This window comes from Leptonychotes weddellii, chromosome 7 (genome assembly GCF_054177405.1).
Source record: "Leptonychotes weddellii isolate Sample4059 chromosome 7, ASM5417740v2, whole genome shotgun sequence".
NCBI lineage: Eukaryota > Metazoa > Chordata > Mammalia > Carnivora > Phocidae > Leptonychotes > Leptonychotes weddellii.
In genome coordinates, this window is record NC_138375.1 from 123,734,326 (window position 1) to 123,754,609 (window position 20,284).

At 38.2% G+C, this 20,284-nt stretch overlaps 1 protein-coding gene across 2 annotated transcripts in view; it reads left to right on the plus strand.

The window, feature by feature from the left end:
* Positions 1 to 20,284, plus strand: part of CEP120 (centrosomal protein 120) — a 64,300-nt gene that overhangs the window by 40,356 nt on the left and 3,660 nt on the right. For both annotated transcript variants that reach the window (XM_081827163.1, XM_081827164.1), the window contains 3 exons: positions 1,080 to 1,202; positions 7,162 to 7,260; positions 19,773 to 19,918. In XM_081827163.1, coding sequence (XP_081683289.1) covers positions 1,080 to 1,202; positions 7,162 to 7,260; positions 19,773 to 19,918 — 368 coding nt within the window. The remainder of the gene's footprint in view (positions 1 to 1,079; positions 1,203 to 7,161; positions 7,261 to 19,772; positions 19,919 to 20,284) is intronic.

Consider the following 20,284-nt stretch of genomic DNA (forward strand, 5'->3'; position numbering starts at 1 on the left):
ACAGAAATAAATGTGACAGAGATGCTTTAGAAAGGTTCTAATTCAAATTTAAAAATAAAAGTTCAGATATTCAGAGAGATAAACTTCAGTCATATGAAGAATTTTCAGGTAATGGAATACCTCATTACCTTAAGATGCTAGATAAATCCTAATTGGAATTATTTGTATTTACTGGCATGAAATAAGAATTTATTGTTGATAATTTAAGTTCCATTTCTGTCACAGATTTTCTCAGTATTTCAAATTCAGTTAAGTCTTATGTCTTACAAGATAAATGGGTTTATCTATGATTGGTAGTTCTAGTGTTACATGTTTTTGGAAGGCATTTTTAACAGTGCTTGTTTTCATTTGATTAAAAAAAATCCCAGATCAAATAAAAAATTTTTATATCCTGTTTTTTGGGTTGGGGGGTTTGGTAGTTCTGAAACTGTTAGAAGGGGAGTTATATATAGACTTGAGTCAAGGCGGTCTCTCTCTTTTTTTAATTTAACGAAGTATTTGCCTGCTCTCATCAGAGCATTATTCTGGGGGATGAAGAGATCTGGATGCTACTTATGTCTCTTCTACATCCTGGCTCTTAGGCACCGCCCCCATTATTGAGCTTCTGCAACCTTTAAATTTCTCAGCCACAAAAACGAAGGGATTGGGCCAAATCATCTTGAAATGACTTTAACTTGTAATAGTATTTGAATTATGGAGTTCTTACAGCTTCAAATAATAAGAAAAAGAAATACAGCACTAAAAGTTTTTGTTTTCTCTGTAATTAGCTGGTATATCTATAATGCACAATATTTTCTTACATGTGACATCCTAAGTACGTAGTATCTGTATTTTTATAAGGTGAATTTCATTTGCCATCTGAAATTTACCAAAGAGGTTCTGGTGATACTGGTTTTATAACAGATTTCATACTCTTAAAAAGTTTTTGTATGTTGTTAATTTTCCTCATTATACCTCGGGGATTTTCTAAATTTTCTACTATAAACATGTTTTAGCATAAGGAAAATATGACACTGTTGAATCAAATTCTATAGTATTGAACTTAGCATACCGGTGTTTTTTTTCTTTTTTAAATACAGCTTACTGATGCTGAAAATAAGTATAAGATTTTGGAAAAAGAGTTTGTTCAGTTCAAGGATCAGCAAAGCAACAAACCAGAAATCCGTCTACAGTCTGAAATAAATCTCCTCACCTTAGAAAAGGTACCCATGTCAGATTATGGCAATTTAACTAATTCTAATAATTTATAAAGTCAGTAAGTATTACGTGAATATAAAATGCAATAACATTTCACTGTAGTGTTCTGATGTCAGCTAAGAACAGAATTCTAGACACATGACCTCGTCAGTACTTGAATTTCTTGGCTTTTATCCATTTTCTCTGATCAGAGTCGTTGGTTGCAAACCACATCAGTAACTAACTGTAGGAATAAAGGAATCCCCAAAACTTTCAGGAAGGCTACAGAACAAGTTGCAAAGTAGGAGCAAGAACCAGGGGCAGCACAGCATGGCCTGTCCCCAAACCATCTTCTCTTGCTGCTGTTGGTGCTGTCATGGCCGTGTCCTTGGATTTCTGTAACCCCCGCTTCTGGTGCCAGCCTTGCCGTCGGGAATGCTCTCTGTGTATTACTATCCTTATCAGATTCAGCATCCCGGACAGGAGCATTCATTACAAGCCTGCACTCTCCTCTTAGCCTGGAAGGGGGGATGTCCATCCTCTTCTGTTTCCTGTCCTTGGAAGCCAGGTCCTCCCTCTATTTATCTGGGGATTCACCACCAACAGGAAGTATGTTCTGGTTCCTACTACATAGGAAAATGACACAGGTTATAAATAAGAAAATAATCTGTGGAAGTTAAAGGCCACTAGGGGGCACCCTCAGAAGATTGGCGGACGGAAGTTGGGAAGACGCCAGGGTAGTTCTTCCTTCTCTGTCTTTGTCGCTGTGCTTCTCTTACTTCCTCGGGTAGTAGGTGTACTTTATGGTCCCCTGTCCTACCAGACAGCCCTTCTCTCAGCTTGCCTTGGGCCATCCCCACTGGGGCTCTAGCTCACTGGACAACCCCTGGCTCTGGGTTCTGGGGATGTAAGAACTGCTCCTCCCGCTACTTCCCCCTGGAGCCCCTCCTACCCCGGAGAGGTAGAGACTGGCTGATCCTGCTCACCCCGGGGGGCCCCTCACCCGATCCCCTCCAGCATTTCTGCTTTTCCGTTGCCTGTATTAAGTTAATCTCTTTTGAAGACCTAGAGTGATGTCTGGTTTCCAGGCAGGATGCTGATGGACAGAACTGATCTTTCATTATCCAGCAAAGATGTATGTTCTCTGACACTGTGCTAAATGCTATTCCGAATGATTACAAAACGTTCAGGATAGAGTCAACTAAATGACAAGTCATGCAGAGAGGCAGGGAACTTACCTAGATAAAGTGAAAGGAAGATGATGGCTGGTACCATCTAGCTAACTTTGTGTTACTAAGAGCCATGAATGTAAAGGGGAGACAAAGCTCCTTCTCGTGAAATCGTGATGAGACTGGATATGGAACCTAAAGGACACATGACCTCTTAATGGGTGAATGTGTAGGGGAGGATATTCCAGAAAGAGGTATTCAGGCAAAGTAGGAAGGTTAGGAAGTCTATTACATATTTCGGTAATAGCTTGACTAGAACCTAATCATTATTGTCCTAGTTTCAAAATAAAAACTGGACTGCCGAGAGAATGCTGGGGATGCAATTTTTGGTCCTATAAGGGGGAAGACCTTAGATGGTAAGTTAAAGAACTTGTATTTCATCTGGTAAGAAAAGTCAGAGATTGCTGTCAAGTTAATGGAAGTGAAGAACTTCCAGGAAGAACTTTCTGAGGAGGTGGAAGTTGTAGAGAATTCTGGTTCTAGACGTATTACACTTGAGATGCTAGCCGAACAGCGGAAGTGGAGCAGCTGACTGAGTGGTTAAAAATGGGAAGTACGGTAGGAAGAGAGAAAAGGGAGTCAGCCTTAGATGCAGATGCAATGGCTTGAGGTGTGCCAAGGAAGGACCCCCGACCACTTCGGGGGAGGCACAGCCTCAGGGATGAGAGAAGGAGGCTAAAGAGATTCAGAGGAGTAATACAAACAGTCTAGTACCCAGAAGAGGAGGATTTTTGAGAATAAGTAGTAGAGGTCATGTCTCACGAAGGGCAGGTCAAGAACGGTGGACGAAGGGCCATGGGTTTGGCAGGTTCACTAACTTTGAAAAAGCCAAATTGCAGGGGCTTATTGAAAAGTTTGGCACTGGAAAAAACTGAAACAAAATATAACCCAAGGGCTTCACACTGTTGAAAAAAATCTTACATACTGGTAGAAAAATGTACAAATATTTTCTTGTGAAAACAAGAAGAAATTCAGCTTTAAGAGAGGAGGGGATGAGTGGACCATGAAAGAGTTTTTCTTGGGAAGTAGAGACACTATTTAAGAGGCAGAAAGGGTGAGTACATAGAAAAGTTGGGAGACAAGAATTAGACTATGGTTAAAAAAAAAATTTTTTTTTTTTAGTTGAAGCAGATATTAATTAACCAGTTTGTTTCTACGGCCTGTCCATGGCTGTGCTGTCTTTGGTTCCTTTTCTTCCCCAACGTGGGTTTGACTGCCCAGCGTGGTTGATGCTGCTTCTTACATATCGGGACAGTCTTTGCATTTTTCCATTTCATTTGGTGGGCTGTTCATTTGTCTACCAGTGAACTTGAATTCAGCTGGACATTCTCAGCCCCTCTTTGGATAAAAACAAGTGTTCCGCTATTCCTGTGTTGACAACTACAAGTCCTGTGGTACCTGCCGAAGACAGCTGAAGCACACAAACAGAGCCTCAGCCCATCTCTCAGGTCCTGTTACGCAGGTCTCAGGATTTTCGTTTTACCATTTTACCTTCAGAGACTACCTATCTCAAAATCAGAACAGAAGCACTATCTTTTCTGAATATAAACTTGACACTTTCCAGCTTAGACATACATTTTAAGTGATTTTCAGAATCCCTTTTTCCAACTATACTTCTAGCAACAGGATGAAAATCACTCAACATATTACAAGTGAAAACAGGGCCATGAAGTTAAGCGCAAGAGGGAAAAATGACTAGGTCAATTGCCCCTGCACCAGCCCTAAAGAATTCATCCAGCATGTGTGAGTGTTCAATAAAACAAGCCCTCTGTGCTCGGACAGAAAATTCTTGGTAAGTTTTTTTTGGAGCCAGAAGAGGGCAGAATCTTATTTCTTATTTCTACATAATAACAAAGACCTAAAAGCCCAAAAAGGAAGACATAAGTGAGAAAGTAGCTGATTCCATATTTAATCTTCTCGTTATGTCTGCCTGAGGGCTTTTCCTTTCTGATTACCCATTCTCTTCAGTGTAAAAGAAGTATTTCCATTTTCACGAAATGGTGTATAGATAAGACACAGTTTTACCAAATATAATTCCTGATTCCTTTTGTTATGTAAGAAGTCAGTAATAGTTTATGATTTGCTTTTCGGTACGAGTCTCTTAGATGGCTTAAAAATAATTCGGTTTTTAAATAAATGACATATGGAAAATAACTTAGTAGGACAGACTGAAGATGAAGATAAACGCTGAAATTTTCGTACTTAAGATCATTTGGTAGCTACTGCTCATCCACCCCTGTCTTAAGGCAAAGGGAAAGATGAGAGGAAAAAGAGAAGAGAAAAAGCACATTATCCTTTGGGACCTCACTTTTAAAGAGTTTGTAATGAAATTAGGGAGATGACTCAGCCTTAAGTGATTGTGTGTGAATCAAATACCAAGGAATGTGATAGAAACTCTTTGCAATCTAGAAAATTTAAGACCGCTTCATGGAGGGGTAGCCGAGCCTGAAGCTTCAAGTTTTAAGTTAGAGTAGAAAAAGAAGTAACTGGCTCAGGAAGTTAATGGGCCAGGGGCGGTGGTGTACAGGACACGGACCTGGGGGCTGGAGGAGAGGGTCTTCTGTTGAGGAAAACGCAGGAAATAGGTTCAGCAAGTAGGACAGAAGTGAGATTTTGGAACACCGTGAAACCTAGACAGAGGAGTATAGGCTCAAGACTGCAGGTAAGTAGCAGCGATGGTAGATTTTTTTTTTAGCAGAGAGGAAAGTGGGATGTGTAGATAGAAAAAATTTGAGGCTGAAGAGACCAGAGAAGAGGAAAAGAACTTGGGCTAAGGAAATGGCAGTAGGAAGGGAAAAGAAGAAAACCACCAAGTTTTTCCAGGGAGAAATCAATATAGTTGCCTGTGACAGACAAACTAGGGAGTAGGGCATCAGAGACAAAGCCAGTGCCCTCCGTCTCGTAGCGAATGACAGCTGTGGGCATAGAAATAGGGAGATGGGAGCAGCAGTGAGCACGGATCTCTCAACTGACTCTAGGTCCTGATGTGAGTTTTCACACCAGAAGTCTGTAACTGGGCTCATGATCTAAGGGTACTACAGCCTAGCTCAAGCCTCAGATCTGCTCACAGTGAGATGTCTTAACGCGAGGTCTGTGAATGCCCTGGAATTATATCAAATCTTCAGTCATGTGCATGTTTCTGGGAATTGGGTCCATGTGTTTCTTTAGAATCACAGAGGCACCTATATTCTTAAAAAAATAAAGGTAGGAATCATCGATTGGGCCAAAGGAATGAATTAGAAAAGTGAGGTATGTAGCTGAAATTTTCTAACTACAGTTTATTTAAGTGTGAATAACTATGCAAATGGGAATTATTTTGATAATCAGGGCAAAACTGATAAAACCTTATCCCACTTTTTCTGTGGAGTCAGTCCCCTGGGTAGATGTGATCCCTCTGGTTTCATCTCTGTCCTAACCCTCATCCCTTGGGCCCATCCAGACTACTACACCTTCTCCAAGACCCATGGACATGATCGCTTTTATAATTAAATAGCACCCTTTTATCTCAGAGCTATAAAAAGATTTTTGCTATTCCTCTGATGCCCTATTGTTAAGTAATATGGATAAATTTGGGGGGCATAAGCAGAAGAGTTCATCTTTGATAATCTCACAGTTCTTCAGCTTAAGGCGTGTAAGTCTCGTTGTGAAATGTCAACACCTTTAAATCCAAGCACCAGGGATTTGTAAAGCAGAAAAGAACTTGACTCCATGAAGTCATATATTACTGCAGAGAATGTTCTGGTCTTTTGTGAAGGGAATTTGGCAGTCAGCTTTTCCTTACATGAAAATAAGATGAAAGTTTTCTGGCGTTTGAATTTTGGGAGAGTGCCTTTGGTTTTGTTTTCCTGCAAAACACGAGGAGTTGTGTATATGGGAAAAACTGGACTTGATATAAAAAAACTTAGACCCGTTTAGAGTCACAGTATTTTACTGTAATTCAGGCATATTATTACATTATCACTTAAATAGTAAAACTGTCTGTTGGCTTCATGAATTTGTTTGGTACTTGGTTTGAAACACTGAGAGAGTACATTCCAGAACATAGCCAAGTTGGCTTCAGTTCATGCACAACAGATTGCCTGCTGCAAGTATAAATAACCATTTTTTTATGGAATCACTTTCATGTTTTTCTTTATATATTTGAGGAAAAATAGAAAATAAGAGTTAGATGAATGTTATTAGGAGCATTATTTTTCCTACTCTCGGGTTTATTTTAACATTCTTAAAATATTTTTCACTTTGTACTCTTTCTTAGTAAACTGCTTTCTGATAAAACGTTTCACTGTTTTCAGCATTTTATGATTTTTGCCAAAATATGAAAGTATCTCTACTAGCTCTTTTTGTTGTAAGACCAAGTTCCATGTCATGATAGGCCTCCAAAAGGAATAACTTGGTTTCTCAGATTTAGAGTGCCTGCTGAATTGGAATGCTAACAGTAAGAACTGCTTTTTGTAAAAAATTAATGTGTTTTGCACTCTACACGTTTTAATACATTTATAGTAACTGTCTGGAGGTTAAGACTGATTCAGTTCCTTTTAGCATAGGCTGTTAGGCAGTAAAAATACGACTATATTTTAAACAAGAAAATGTTCATGTGCCATAATATTTATAGTAAATTATATAACAGTTTTAGATGATGTCGTATGTTACACTATATAAACTCTTTTCTTAAGCCAGACTCTTTGTATATATTATCTTTCAGTGATTGTACACAGTGGTATAGTGTTTCACTTGATATGATTTTAATCACTGTTAGGTTGAACTTGAAAGGAAGTTGGAATCTGCAACTAAGTCTAAACTGCATTACAAGCAGCAGTGGGGACGAGCTTTGAAAGAACTTGCCAGACTTAAACAGGTATGTAGTTTATAGCTGATGATGGATTGTTCATTTTATGTCTTTTTGTCCCTTGATTCTTTACAAGTATGCGTATTTGGCAATATGTCTTATGTTCAGATGTGTCCATTTCAATTTCCAGGGCTATTTCTGACATTAGGAGGTTAGGGGCTTTTTTAAAGATCTTTTAATCTTAATTAAAAAAAAAAGCTTTTAGGTCTCTCTCTTTTTTTTTTAAATAGCCAACTATCCTCCCCAGAAGAAAGTGGGAATAATTTATTTTACTTTCACTTATAAAATGCCCATTTTTTTCCCTCTTAGTATAAATTCCTTCCATTGAAAGTACTGTTCAGGAGAGAACTTTAAGAATAACTTAAAAAATTTAACATGACCTCCAACTGAAGAGCTTATTTTAAATATTATTCCTAGAAGACATAGGCATTTATTCAGCGAAGAAAAGGAGAGACAATTTTTGCATAATTTTACAAGAATTTAAAAAGTGATAGTGGTTTCCTGAGTTGAGTTCTTCTTACGTTACTTTTCTTCCCCCTCCTCCTTCCTACTTGATAACAAATGCCGTAAGCCTCAGGAGAAATTAATCTTATTTTGGGGTGCAATTTCCTCAGATGATTAAGATCAAGTAAAATGTGAGCAAGGTTTTTTAGACTCCAACCTACTTGACCTCACACTTTTAAGGACCAGTAATGGTTAGCTTTATTCTAACTTCTGCCTTTTTTTTAACAGTTTTATTCTGAATGAAATTTGGCACATAGGGCCTTTCAAATTTGTATTCTTTATATCTGTCTCCATGACCATTAAATGCTATTAAACATCTTTGTGGTATCGTATTAATCGCTTCCTGCCCTCATAGAGAATTATATCCAAGACTACAGGAGAATTAATAGTACAATTTGCCTTACCATAGCTCCTAGAAGAGTTGAGATGACACAGAATGACCATGAAAGTTCACAGGACTAAGGATAGATGAGTGTAACTGGGGGCCTCCTGTATTCAAGCTACTGCCTGCCCTAGATTTATTGATGTAGGTAAAAAGTCTTTCCCTCAGGGAGCTTGCAATTTAGTAGTAGGGAAGAAAAGTACAACATTTATATTTAAAAGAGCCTGAGAAGAACCATCCAGAGTAGTCAGGAGAGGAAAGTACATCTATTTTATAGCACTTAAGAAAGGTGTTGTGGAAGAGGAGGTATTTGAGATAGACCTCTGATGAGTGGGTTGTGATTGAGGAAAGTAGTGAGGGAAATGCTGGAAATAAAATCACTGAAATGATTATGGCAAACAGGCTAAAATCACTGAAATGATAATGGCAAACAGGCACGGAGTTGGAAAGCATAGACTGTACTTGGACCCCAGAGAAGGACCCCTTGTAGTGGTCATTTTGGGTGATAAGGACTGGAACTTCAGTGGGAACGGGACACACAGATTCTTGTTTAAAAAAAAAAAAATAGTTTTGGTAGATGGTGTGTAGCACCATCTACCTGATTTTAATGCAGAGTAGAAAGTCAAAGTTGATGCCCAAGGCTAAAGCCTTACCATCTGGAAATAGTTTTCCAGTACGGAAATGCAGTATGAAGATGAGGAGGAGATAGGACTTGCAAAGTTGGACATTTTAACTTCTGCAGAGAGAAATTCAGCAAGCACTCAGAAATATGGATCCGGTGTAGGGAGGCTGATGGGGCTTAAGAACAGAGCAAGGACTCCCTTGCAGAGGCGAGAATTGAAGCCGTGGCAGACACAACTGAGTATCCTTAGGTTTGCAGAGGACAGAGGAGAGCTGATGCTGGAGGCAGCAGCTAGAAAGAGGGTGATCATGACAAGGATTTCCAGCCGCTCACTTCTTGTCATTTCATCCTAACCAAGATCCCTCTGCAGCAGGTAATTTTATTTCCATCTTCCAGATGAAAGACACTGGGACTGAGAGAAGTTAAGTCAGGTGCACCTGCTCACACAGATCATGAGCGAGCAGGCGAGGCCTGGAGTCCAGGCTCTTTCCCCTTTTTTCATGTTATCTTTTTATTCCCTAGAAGCCAAATAATGCAAGAATTTCAAGAAAAACAAAGGGAGCCAGGGAAGGCTTTAGGGATTTCTGACAAAGTACTGAGGCACAAGTCACCGTTTGGCACATCCCAGCCAGGAAAGTGGCATCCCTGACTTAGATAGGCAAGCTCTGATGGTGAGAACTGAGTGACTTCGAGCAGGAAGAAGCTGAAGCCACGATGCCAAGGGCCTTAGGCTACATACGGTACAAGGTGGAGAAGCCTGAGGAATTGGGAACAAGGAAATAATGTGTTGGGAGTAGCTGTTAAAAGTGACAGGATTCAAATTCTCTCAGAGGTGGTTTAGAACATGTCCTGAGAGGTGAGGTGAATCTTGGCTCTACCTCTTGATTTTTCACCGTACAAATGAGGAGACTAATTTCTCCTCACAGGTGGTTCTGAGAATTGAATGAGTGGTTTATACAGCGTTTAATACAGGTTTGGTACTAGGATGTGCTCAGTACATTGTTAACCGTTAAAAGGAACTGAGCCCTAAAACTGTTGTGGAGTGTTCTTGGTTTTAGTCAGCGGGGACCTAATTGGTTGGTAGCTTTGGATATTTTTGGGGACAGAAAAATATTGGAGGGATTTGGTACTACGGTGTTCTAGTCAACAATTTCAGATTTTTAAGTCTACAGAAGCGGCGGATGTGGTTATATAGTAATAGCAACAGGGAAGTGGGTAGGATATAGTTTGAGTAATAATAGTACTTTGTATTTACATGGTAGTTTTATAGATGTTCTTTAGAAAACTGTATAGAAGGAAAAAAAAAATCCTAAACGTGCAGATACACCAGAGAATCTGTAGAACGTCCTAAAGATTGGGTATAAAGAGATGAGAGAGCATGGAGTCTGTAGTTCTCACTTTCCCTCTTTCTGTCAGCCTGTCCTTACTGGGAGCCTGTGGTGCCCCTTGCACACGAGTGGATGCTCCCCACAGAGCGGCGCTGTCTCATGGGGAATCCCGCGTCCAGCTGGGAGGACTGATAGTTCTCCAGGGTCTAGCAGGTGGTGAGATATCCAAATGAAGTTAGCCAAAATAGAAAAATAAGAGGACAGTGGGCTTACCATTATATACCCAGCTCCCTCAAAGCTAAGGGGACAGTGTTGGAAAGAGTGTTTGAAATACCACGATCAGATTTGCTATCATTTCCAGTCTTAAAACCAAGAGTAGATGGGGAAGACGGTGCCTGCAGCTGAAGAAAAGTTACATAGTGAAGGCTCAGAGACTCAGAGAATGGTAATTCATTAGAAGCCATTACCAGAATCAGTACTGAAAAGGTAGAAAAGTATTAGCTGTTGATTAGTGATGACTCTTTTCTCCAAAGGAAGTGCCCTAATTACTGAAACAGAATTTCATTAGAATTGTCTCGAAAAGGCTGCCACCCACCTGCCCTTCCTATCGCAGGCATCCTTGTACACTTTTGCTATTTCTTGCTCTTCTCATTTAATCCCTTCTTTTCTGTTTACCCTTTCTTCCTATGTCTTTTCTACCCTCTTGCCTAAAAACCATGGGCAAAGTAATTTTGGTGTTTGTTCCTCCGAACAGAGAGGTTATCATCACAAAAGTCAGATGCTTCCCTTGGAGTTAGTGTCTGTATTAAGAAGAAAACAGCCCTACATTATTGGCTCACCTCTGAACTATTTGCTCAAGAAAAGAGTCTTATTCTTTGAGTGCAGTGATCTTCCCTGCAGAGTAATTCTGTTCCTTATCCCACAAACTTTCTGCTTTGGAAACAACACTGTAAACAAACTCTGAGGTCACTAGGCATCACTGATGGTCTACAGACGACTTTTGAGGTTCGGCACTTAGGAAGAAATGCAAGAGCCAGTAACTATTTTTTGCAGGTTTAAAAATGAATAACTTCATCAAATAGGCACAATTCATATGTGTGAAAATACAATTTTTTTAGAACTTTTTATTAAAAACACATTTATTGTGTTTGAATATAAAATTGGAATCCTCTATCTGCTTTTGTGCAGAGGACTGTTTGTGCAACTTCTTGTTTAAATTGGATTAGTACCATGTTAATTTTACATTGCCTCTGGTGAATAGCCACGGGGCTATAATCTCTGCCAGTAATTTGTCACAGCAAAATCCTCTGGAGGGCCATACAAAACATTTGTGTAGTACGGATTAGACGGGGAAAGCCATATCTTAGATTGTTAATAAATGTTAATGACAAAACCCAGCTGGTAAAGCTTGGAAATAAGATCTAATGCTTGGTGCCTATTGCCAAAAGAATGTTTAAACAGATTTCCATTACTCAAAGGTGACCCAGTATAGTCAATTTGTGAATTAAAAAATCATACTCTTCTAATGATTTAGAAAAAAAAAAAATCTTTTCTTCTGCCTCACAACCATAAAAATCTGTGTTTCCAAGCTGTAATTTTGTGTTGTTATTGTTGGTCTTTGCGAACGGGGAAGATGGCTGTAAAATAGAACATTAAATGGGTCCGAACTTAGAAAACAAGGAAATGAGCCCCAGACATTCTGGATTTGATATCTTTGCTACAGTGTGTAGCACAGATCTTTAAAGAATTCTGATTGTTAGACAGTTAAGGGGAAATTTAGTTTCTTTTCCCCCCACGTCCACAAAGATACAGTGTAGAAATATTTTTAAACCCAAACACTTGAGTTTCCTTGTTCTACAGTTACTCAAGGTTGTCGCTTTAACTTTTGTTTTCTAAATAATATGTTTAAAACCATTTCTTGTCACCCTAGAAAATAATTAGGTAGAATAAAAGCCACTACTTCTAAAAAAATAATAATAATAATCAGTCATTAAGAGGTATGAATTTGTTGGTGGAGAAAATTTAACATTTTCATTATGTCAGATCCATTAAAACTAGGTACATTTGTTCCCAGGACAGGAAACAGAAGGAAGATTTGGGGTAGGATGTGGGTCCCTTACCATATTTGTGCACAGTAGATCTGTTTAAAACTAAGCTCTGATGTATTTAGTTAAAACAACACAGACTTCATTGGCTGACATCAGCACTATCTTGTCCAGCCTCCTGCTTATCCACTCAGGGTAATTAATTTGATTAATTTATAAGTAATTTAGCCAAGGAGGGGATGTAAATCTTTGTTTAAGAAAACAGTTGGAGGTCCAAGTCTTGGTTAAAAACTGTGTCTTGAAACCATCCAGGCCCTCCTACTGACTTGTCAGCTCTGGGTTATTTTCAGAAAACTTGACTTGAGTTCCTTAGTTTCGTTGTAAGTTTTTCCCACAGACTTACATGGTATGTGTGAGTGGGAGAGTCAGTAGTGGTCACTTTTTAGCCGCTGTTTAGTCTAGTGTATGCATGTTTACATCTCCTCTCTGGATTTATAGGCAGCTAAGGCAAAATAAAGATTATACTCACTTGATGGAGGAGCCTTTAACCCATAGCACCTGGCAACAGAGAGGATTTCTTTCTCTAACCTCTAATTTTTGTGCATGCATGTGTGATGATTATTAATGCCATATACTTGAAGAAAAATGCGAGGCATTTAAAGGCTTTTCTTCAATATTTTAGAACTAGAATGTTTCCAGTTTCATAAAGTGACAATTTTATAGAGTAAGCTAACATCATATAATTGGCTTTCAGTATTTTTTTTCCTGCTTGTAATTATGCTTGCTTAATTGTAAACAAATGCAAATTTTGCAACACTGCATAACACAGAAAATAGTAATCACCAGTAATCTTATCCCCTCCTCAGCTAGAGGTAACAATTTGATATATTTTTGTTGAGCTTTCTTGTCCTTTCTTTTTTAATAATTAACTTTTTAAAAGAAATCTATCCTAACAGTCCAAAGAGGAGGGGAAAAAAAAGATTCTTATACATCCCAACCACCACCTTCTATTTTAAGAAACAGCATTATCAGTGCTTTAGAAGCCCTCCGTGTGCCTTTTCTCAACTGCAGCCCCTCCAGAGGTGACGGACTACTTGCCTAAATTTGGTATTTATTCTTGCTTTGCTTTTCTTTTGTGTGTTTTTGAACTTTATATATAGATGGAATCATTCTGTTGTCTACATTATATGAGTTAAAATTGCTTTTAAGATTTAGCTATAGTTCATTTTTAATGCTTTATAAAACAAATATATGAACATAGCACAATTTATCCAGTCCTTTTTCAGTGATTTTTTTTTTTAACTTAGAATAAGACAACACTGAACATTTTTGCATGTGTCCCAAGTTTCTCTAGAGTTTATATCAAAAAGTAGAGTTTCTGGTAAAAGGGTTCACTGGTTTCTTCTGCTTTGCTAAATATGGCCAAATTACTTTCCAAAGTGGTTGTACAACTTTTCAGTTCCCAAGAGTGCTGTGTAATTGTTATTCTCCATACCATGTCCAACACTTGGCTATTATAACATGTATTAATTTTTTCCAGTTTGGTGGGTCTGAAATAGTATCACTTTGTGGCTTCAGTTTTCATATCCTTGATTACTTCTTTGGAGCATCTTTTCATTTCTTTATTAACCACTGGTGTGGTTTCACTGGGGAATGCCTTTTTATGTCTTGGGCTCAGTAGAAATAAGTCAAAGGTAATCCAGATTTTCAAATTCCCAGAAGCCAAATTTGAAATAACTACTATCACTCTGTTCTAGAAAATAGGTGATACAATGGAGAATTATAGTAAAGAATTGGAATCTTTTGAATGATATAGAAATTCTAGAACTGAGAAGTATTTTAAATGCAGTGTAAGAATTCAGTAGATGAATTAACAGCATATTCGATATAGCAGACCCAAGGATGTCTCAGGTGAAGTCAATAAAAAGCATCCAAACTGAAGGGGGCGGGGGGAAGATGGAAAATTTAGCCAAGAACTTGAGCGTCACGTGGGATAGACTATACAAGACTGACTCCCTTTTGTGTGTAACTGAGACCCTGTCTTAGTCTGTTTGGGCGGCCATAACAAAAGACCACAGACTTAACAAACAACAGATTGGTTTCTCAAAGTTGTGGGGGCTGGAAGGCCAAGATCATAGTGCTGGTGTGGTCAGGTTCTATGTTTAGTGAGGGCCTGCTTCCCAGTTCATAAATGGCCACCTTTTTTCTGCGTCCTCATGTGGTGGAGGCACCAGGGAGCTCTGTTGGACCTCTTTGATAGGAGCAGTAATCCCATTTATGAGGGCTCACCTTCATGACCTAATCACCTCCCAAAGGCCCCATCCCCTAACAGCTCAAAATGGGGATTAGGTTTCATTACACACATTTCCCCAGCTATCCGAAAGTAGAGGGTTCCTGTAAAACTTCTTCGAAGTCAAAATGGTGCAAAGCAGAGAGTATCCCCAACTTTCCCCCAGTTGGTGTTTCGCCACTTTGCTTTTACAAAAGACCTACATTAGTATGATGATGGCTTTTTTGTAGTAGGGGAACTGCTCTTTAGATTGTTTAGCAAAAAAACATACTAATGTAGGTTTTTCATAACAACGAAGCAGTGTAATACCAACTTTCAAAAAGGTGGGAAACCTGTATGCATTTGGGGGAGACACAAATACTAAGCCTCTGGCAAGCCTTCAGAAGACAACAGAATGGAAGAGAAAGCCGTATTTGAACTAGGTGAGAATTCTCTGAAAGTGCAAAAGGTATCAATTTACAGATTGAAGAATATTTATGAACTCTAAACAGAATAAATACAAAGTAAAACATACCTAGATTCATAATAGTAAAATTGACAAAAAAGCAATGAAAACCGTAAGGGATGGAGGTACAGGAAGACATGGCCTTCATGGGAGCAACAATCCAGACAGATGACTTTACAACAGCAGCGAAGGAATTCATAAGATAATAGAGTAACATCCGTGAAGTACTGAAAGAAAATAACTGCCAACCTCAAGTTCTGTATGCAGTGAAAATGTTCTTCGTAAGTAACAGTGACATATAAGACTTTGCAGACTAACAAAAATTGGGAGACTTTGTCATGGCAAACCTAGAGTAAAAATATAAGGTGTTCTTCAGGCAGAAGGAAAATAATCCCAGACAAAAACAGGAGAATAAACAGCAATGGAAATAAATATCTGACTACATATTGATTGTAGAAAACAACGCTCACAGCATTTGTTGAGTTTGATATATGTAGAATTAAAATTCATGACAAAAACCTAGAAGGACAAAGTAGAAGAGAGATGGAGGAACAAATAGAGTTAAAATGTTTAAAGTATGTTCCATTATTTGTGAAGTTGTCAAAGTCCTGATCTGTATTAGTCATTTTTACTCTTTTTTAAGAAATAATAAGAAGCTGAAAAGGGGAGGCAGCGGGGGCATGGGTGAAAAGACAAAGGATTAATCTAAAAAAGACCAGAGGAGAGAATAACATCAAAAAGATGGAACAAGTACAGCGTCCTAACATGTAAAGATTTAAACCAGTTATATGACCAATTGCTTTAAATAAAATGGACCAAATACTGTTAGTAGAGACAAATATTACATGAAAAACTAAAAACAACAGCAGTATGCTACTTAGAAAGGACACAGCTTAAAGGTAAGGGTACAGAATGGATAAATTTGAAAGAGGGAAAAGTATGTACCACATTAATACTAATCACAAGAAAGCCAATCTAGCACTACTTTTGTCAGGCAAAGTAGACTTCAGGGCAACACCTATAGATAGTGTTCATCATCATAAAAGGGTCAATTCACCTGGAAGATGACAACAGTTCTACCTGTGTATGCACTTGGCAACAGCCACAAATTTATATGAAGCAAAAAAATCAAGAGAACTAAAAGGAGGCAACCCTCTCGGGTCCCCCCTCTCTCTTCTGAAGCTTTCTATTGCTCAATAAACTTTAGTATTAAAGGAAAAATAGACAATAACGGTACATTTTACCATAACTCTCCAAGGAAGTGATAGAGCAAACAAGAAAAGCAGTAACGATTTAGAAGATTTAAACAACACAACCATTGGTATATATAGAATATTTTATAAGCTATCTAAAATACACATATTCTAGTACACATGGAACATTTAGCCACATTGCTCACATGCAAGATCACACTATTCTCAACAAATTTCATAAGGTTGTAATTGAGAGTATCTTCTGTCCACAGTGAGATTAATCTAAAAATTAATAACGAAAAGCTCATATCCCCAAATGATTGAAAATTAAGTACTTCACTTCTAATTACCCATAGCTACACTGAAAACCACAAGTGAAATTAGAAAATGTTTTGAACCAAAAAGTAATACAGCATATCAAGACAGGAGATTTAATGCAAACTGTGCTTAGCGGGAAATTTTATAACCTTGAGGGCACTTAAAAAATAAAAGCAAAAAAATTATTCTTTATTCCTTTCAGATGGTCAGTAAGAATAAGAAATTAAGGCAGTTAGAAGAAAGGGATGAATAAAAATTAAGGAAATGGGAAAGTATACAACAAAATCAACAAAGCAAAACGTTCTTTCTTGAAAAGATGTCCTTCATGGCAGTGTTCAAGGACAAAGAGAATATGCCCTAACTTCCAACATCAAGAATAAAATGGGGACACAGGGCTATTGATCTCATAGTCATTGAAAGAGATAAGAGAATGGTAATAAAAATTTTCTGTAAACTTGAGAAACAGAACTTACAAAACTGACACAAGAAGAAATAGAAAATATTCATTGGATAGCTGTTAAGGAAATTGAATCTGTAATGAAAAACTTTCATCTAAAGGCTCTAGGCCTAGATGGCTACACATTTGAATTTTAGTAAAAATTTTAGAAATACCACTAATTGTAGACAAACTGTTTCAGAAAGTAGGAAGACTGAACACTCTTCTTTTCTAAATGAGACTAGCATAATCTTGATTCCCAAATCTGACAAGGACATTACAAGAACAAAATATATTGGACAGTCCCAGGAACATTGATAAACCACTTAACAACAATCACAACAGGGTTTATTAAACAAAAGCAAACATGGTGGTTTACCACCTTAAGAAAACAAAGGAGAAAAAAATCAAAAGGGTTTATTAGTTGGAAAGGAGAAAATAAAACTGCTATTATTTGTAGATGACACACTTAGAAAACCAAAAAGTATCTACAGAAGATCTAGAATTAGTGAGTTTAGCAAGTTTGCTGGAAACCAAATGTCAATGTTAATTCTCTGTACTAGAGCCAATTAGAAAACGAGAATTTAAAAACTCTGCCATTTACAATAACATCTCAAAAGAAGAAATACTTCGGAGCATATTCTAAGAAAATTGTTACCCTTAGTATATAGAAAAGTATAAAACATTCAGTGAAATTCAGTAAGACCTACATAATTGAAGAAGTAAACAGTGGTCACTGATGACAGAATCAGTATTGTAAAGATAATGGTTTTGGTCAAGGTGATCTGAAGATTAGGCATAATCATAAATCCCAGGGGCCTTTTTTTCCCAGCCATAGAAACAGATTTATATGAAAATAGACTATCACTTATCAAGATCGATTATTTTAAAAGTTACAGTATTAAGGCAGTATGATTTAATGCAAAGGTAGAGAAATAGATCAGGTTAGAGAGTCGTGGGTGGTGTTACTGCCAAGCAGTAGGAGAGGATATTTTTTTAGTAAATGTTGCCATGTCAGTTGAAGCTCTATAGGGGGGAAAAAAGAAACGATCTCACACATACTCAAAACCCATTGCATATGTCTCATTTCTTATAAGAATACCAGGCATATTGGATTAAGAGGCCATCTTATTCCAGTATATCTTCCTCTTAAGTTAATTATATCTGCAATGATCTTATTTCCAAATAAAGTCACATCCTGAGCTAAAAAAAAAAAAACCCATTGCATATGAATTATTGATCTAAATGAAGCTTCAAGATGATATAAAAGAGCATCTTCATACAAGAGTCTCTTCAAGACTGAGGCAGGCAAAAAATTCCTTAAATTGGACATAGAAGGCACTAGCTAGAAAAGAATAAATTTGGACTATGTTAAAATTAAGTAAGAAACACTGTTACAGAAATGAAAAGGCAAGACAAAACTAGTGGAAAATATTTGCAATTTAAATAGCCAACAAAAGACTTATCCCTGTCTATATAAGGTACATAATAAATATATCAGTAAGGAAAAACGCATAACCAAGTAGAGCAAAGTGCCACATGGTTGAACAGGAACTTTACAAAAGAAGAATGCCGTTTAAATACTAAACCGTGTTCAACCTCATTAGTCTTGGGAAAAAAATGCAAAATAAATTTACAGCGAGATACTGCCACATAAACCTATCAAAATGGTTTAAATGCAGAAAGAATTATATTACCAAGTACTGGTAAGAATATGGAGCACTGGAATGCTCAGAGGGAAGTATAATGCTTATTAATACTGAATTTCTCCTACCGTATGGCCCTTCTGTTTGAATCCTAGGTATATACCCAATAGAAAGGCATACAAACATGAGCCCGTAGACATGTACAGTAATATTTACATCAGCGTTAGAGAACACAACTTCAAACTAACCCCGAGTTCCCTCCGCAGCAGAATGAAAAGATTGTATGTTCATCCAGTGTAATACTATGTAGTAACGGCAATCATCAGCTCTACTGAATACAAATCAATCTGCAAAACAATGTTAACTTAAAGAAGCCACACGTGAAGTAATACCTAGAATTCCATTTCTGTGAAGTTCAAGCAGTCACGTCTTATTTGTGGCGTAAAAAATTAGGCAGTAGTTATCTTGAGGAAAGGAGGGGTGGTTAGTGGGTCGGAGGAAGCACAGGGGGCTTCTGTTTCATGATCTGCATGGAGTAGTTTGCTCTGTAAAATCTTACCACTCTGTACACTTATCATGTGTAAGAACTCTGTTTACCGTTATTCAAAAGTTTATGTTGAAAAACAGAGGATGACATATACCTACTGATAGAGCTGTCCCCTTTGGGGCTTCGGTCCTAACGAAAGCAGAGCACCTGTCCCTACAGAAATCTGCGCAAAGAACCACGAGCTGACTCTGTTCGATGATGGGGTGTTTGCAGCCCCACCTTTGGTCCAGACGCATCCGTGACTGAGAGAGGGGTTGACTCAATCGTGGATATCCACTCTGGGGACGGTTGCACATTTATTTTAAAGACAGTTTGTCCTATGTGCAGGTTCTTGTGTGAATGTAAAGAGTAGAAAGGTGTATGATGACCTGAGGTGGACGAGGAATTAGTGACCAGTGCAGAGACCGTTCATTCGGTTTTTCGCGGTGTATCTTTGTATAATTAACCGTTTCTTAGATGCTTTTGCCACTGGTCCTTGTGGCAACTCATTGTGTTGCCAGCAGACTCTTCCTGCCTGCACCTCGGATTCTCTTACGGTCTTTCGCTAACTTCAGTCACGGACTGTGCCCTGGACGGCTGTGGCTGGCCGCAAGAAGACGGGACTGTTCGAGAGAACCTGGCCCTTTCCAGACAGTGTGCGTCTCGGAATGAGAGCGCAGGGCTGTGTCATGGGTCCTGTCTAGCGGGATTATGATCACAAGTCAAGGTTGTACAAAATATATTTACTCCTCACATTCGAGTTCTGGCTTGTTTCTTTCTTTCCAGCGGGAGCAAGAAAGTCAAATGGCTCGACTTAAAAAACAGCAAGAAGAACTGGAACAGATGAGGCTCCGTTACCTGGCTGCTGAGGAAAAAGATATGGTGAAGACCGAGAGACAAGAATTGTTGGATATCAGAAATGAATTAAACAGGTATAATAACCAAAAAATTCCCTTTTTCTCCCCCATACAGAAATGGGAGTTCCAGTAGGAGAACCTACCACTGTGTTATAGACATGGAAGATGTTATAAATAACATGACCCTTGCCTTCTAAAATTTTGCTGTCATAGACATACAGTATTTTTTTCTTTTTTGTGGTTTTAGTTTAGTTTAGTATATAGGTATTAAGCTTCTGCTGTTTGCTAAGCACGGTTTTCGTGGCTTAAATGCAGATAGCCATTTGGCTATCAGATTTGCAGATTGTGCAAAATTGAGTCTTATCGTTAATATCTTAATAAATTAGGATTTAGCAAGGACTTAAACCACTGAGTACATTAGAACCAAGAGTCCCCTGTATG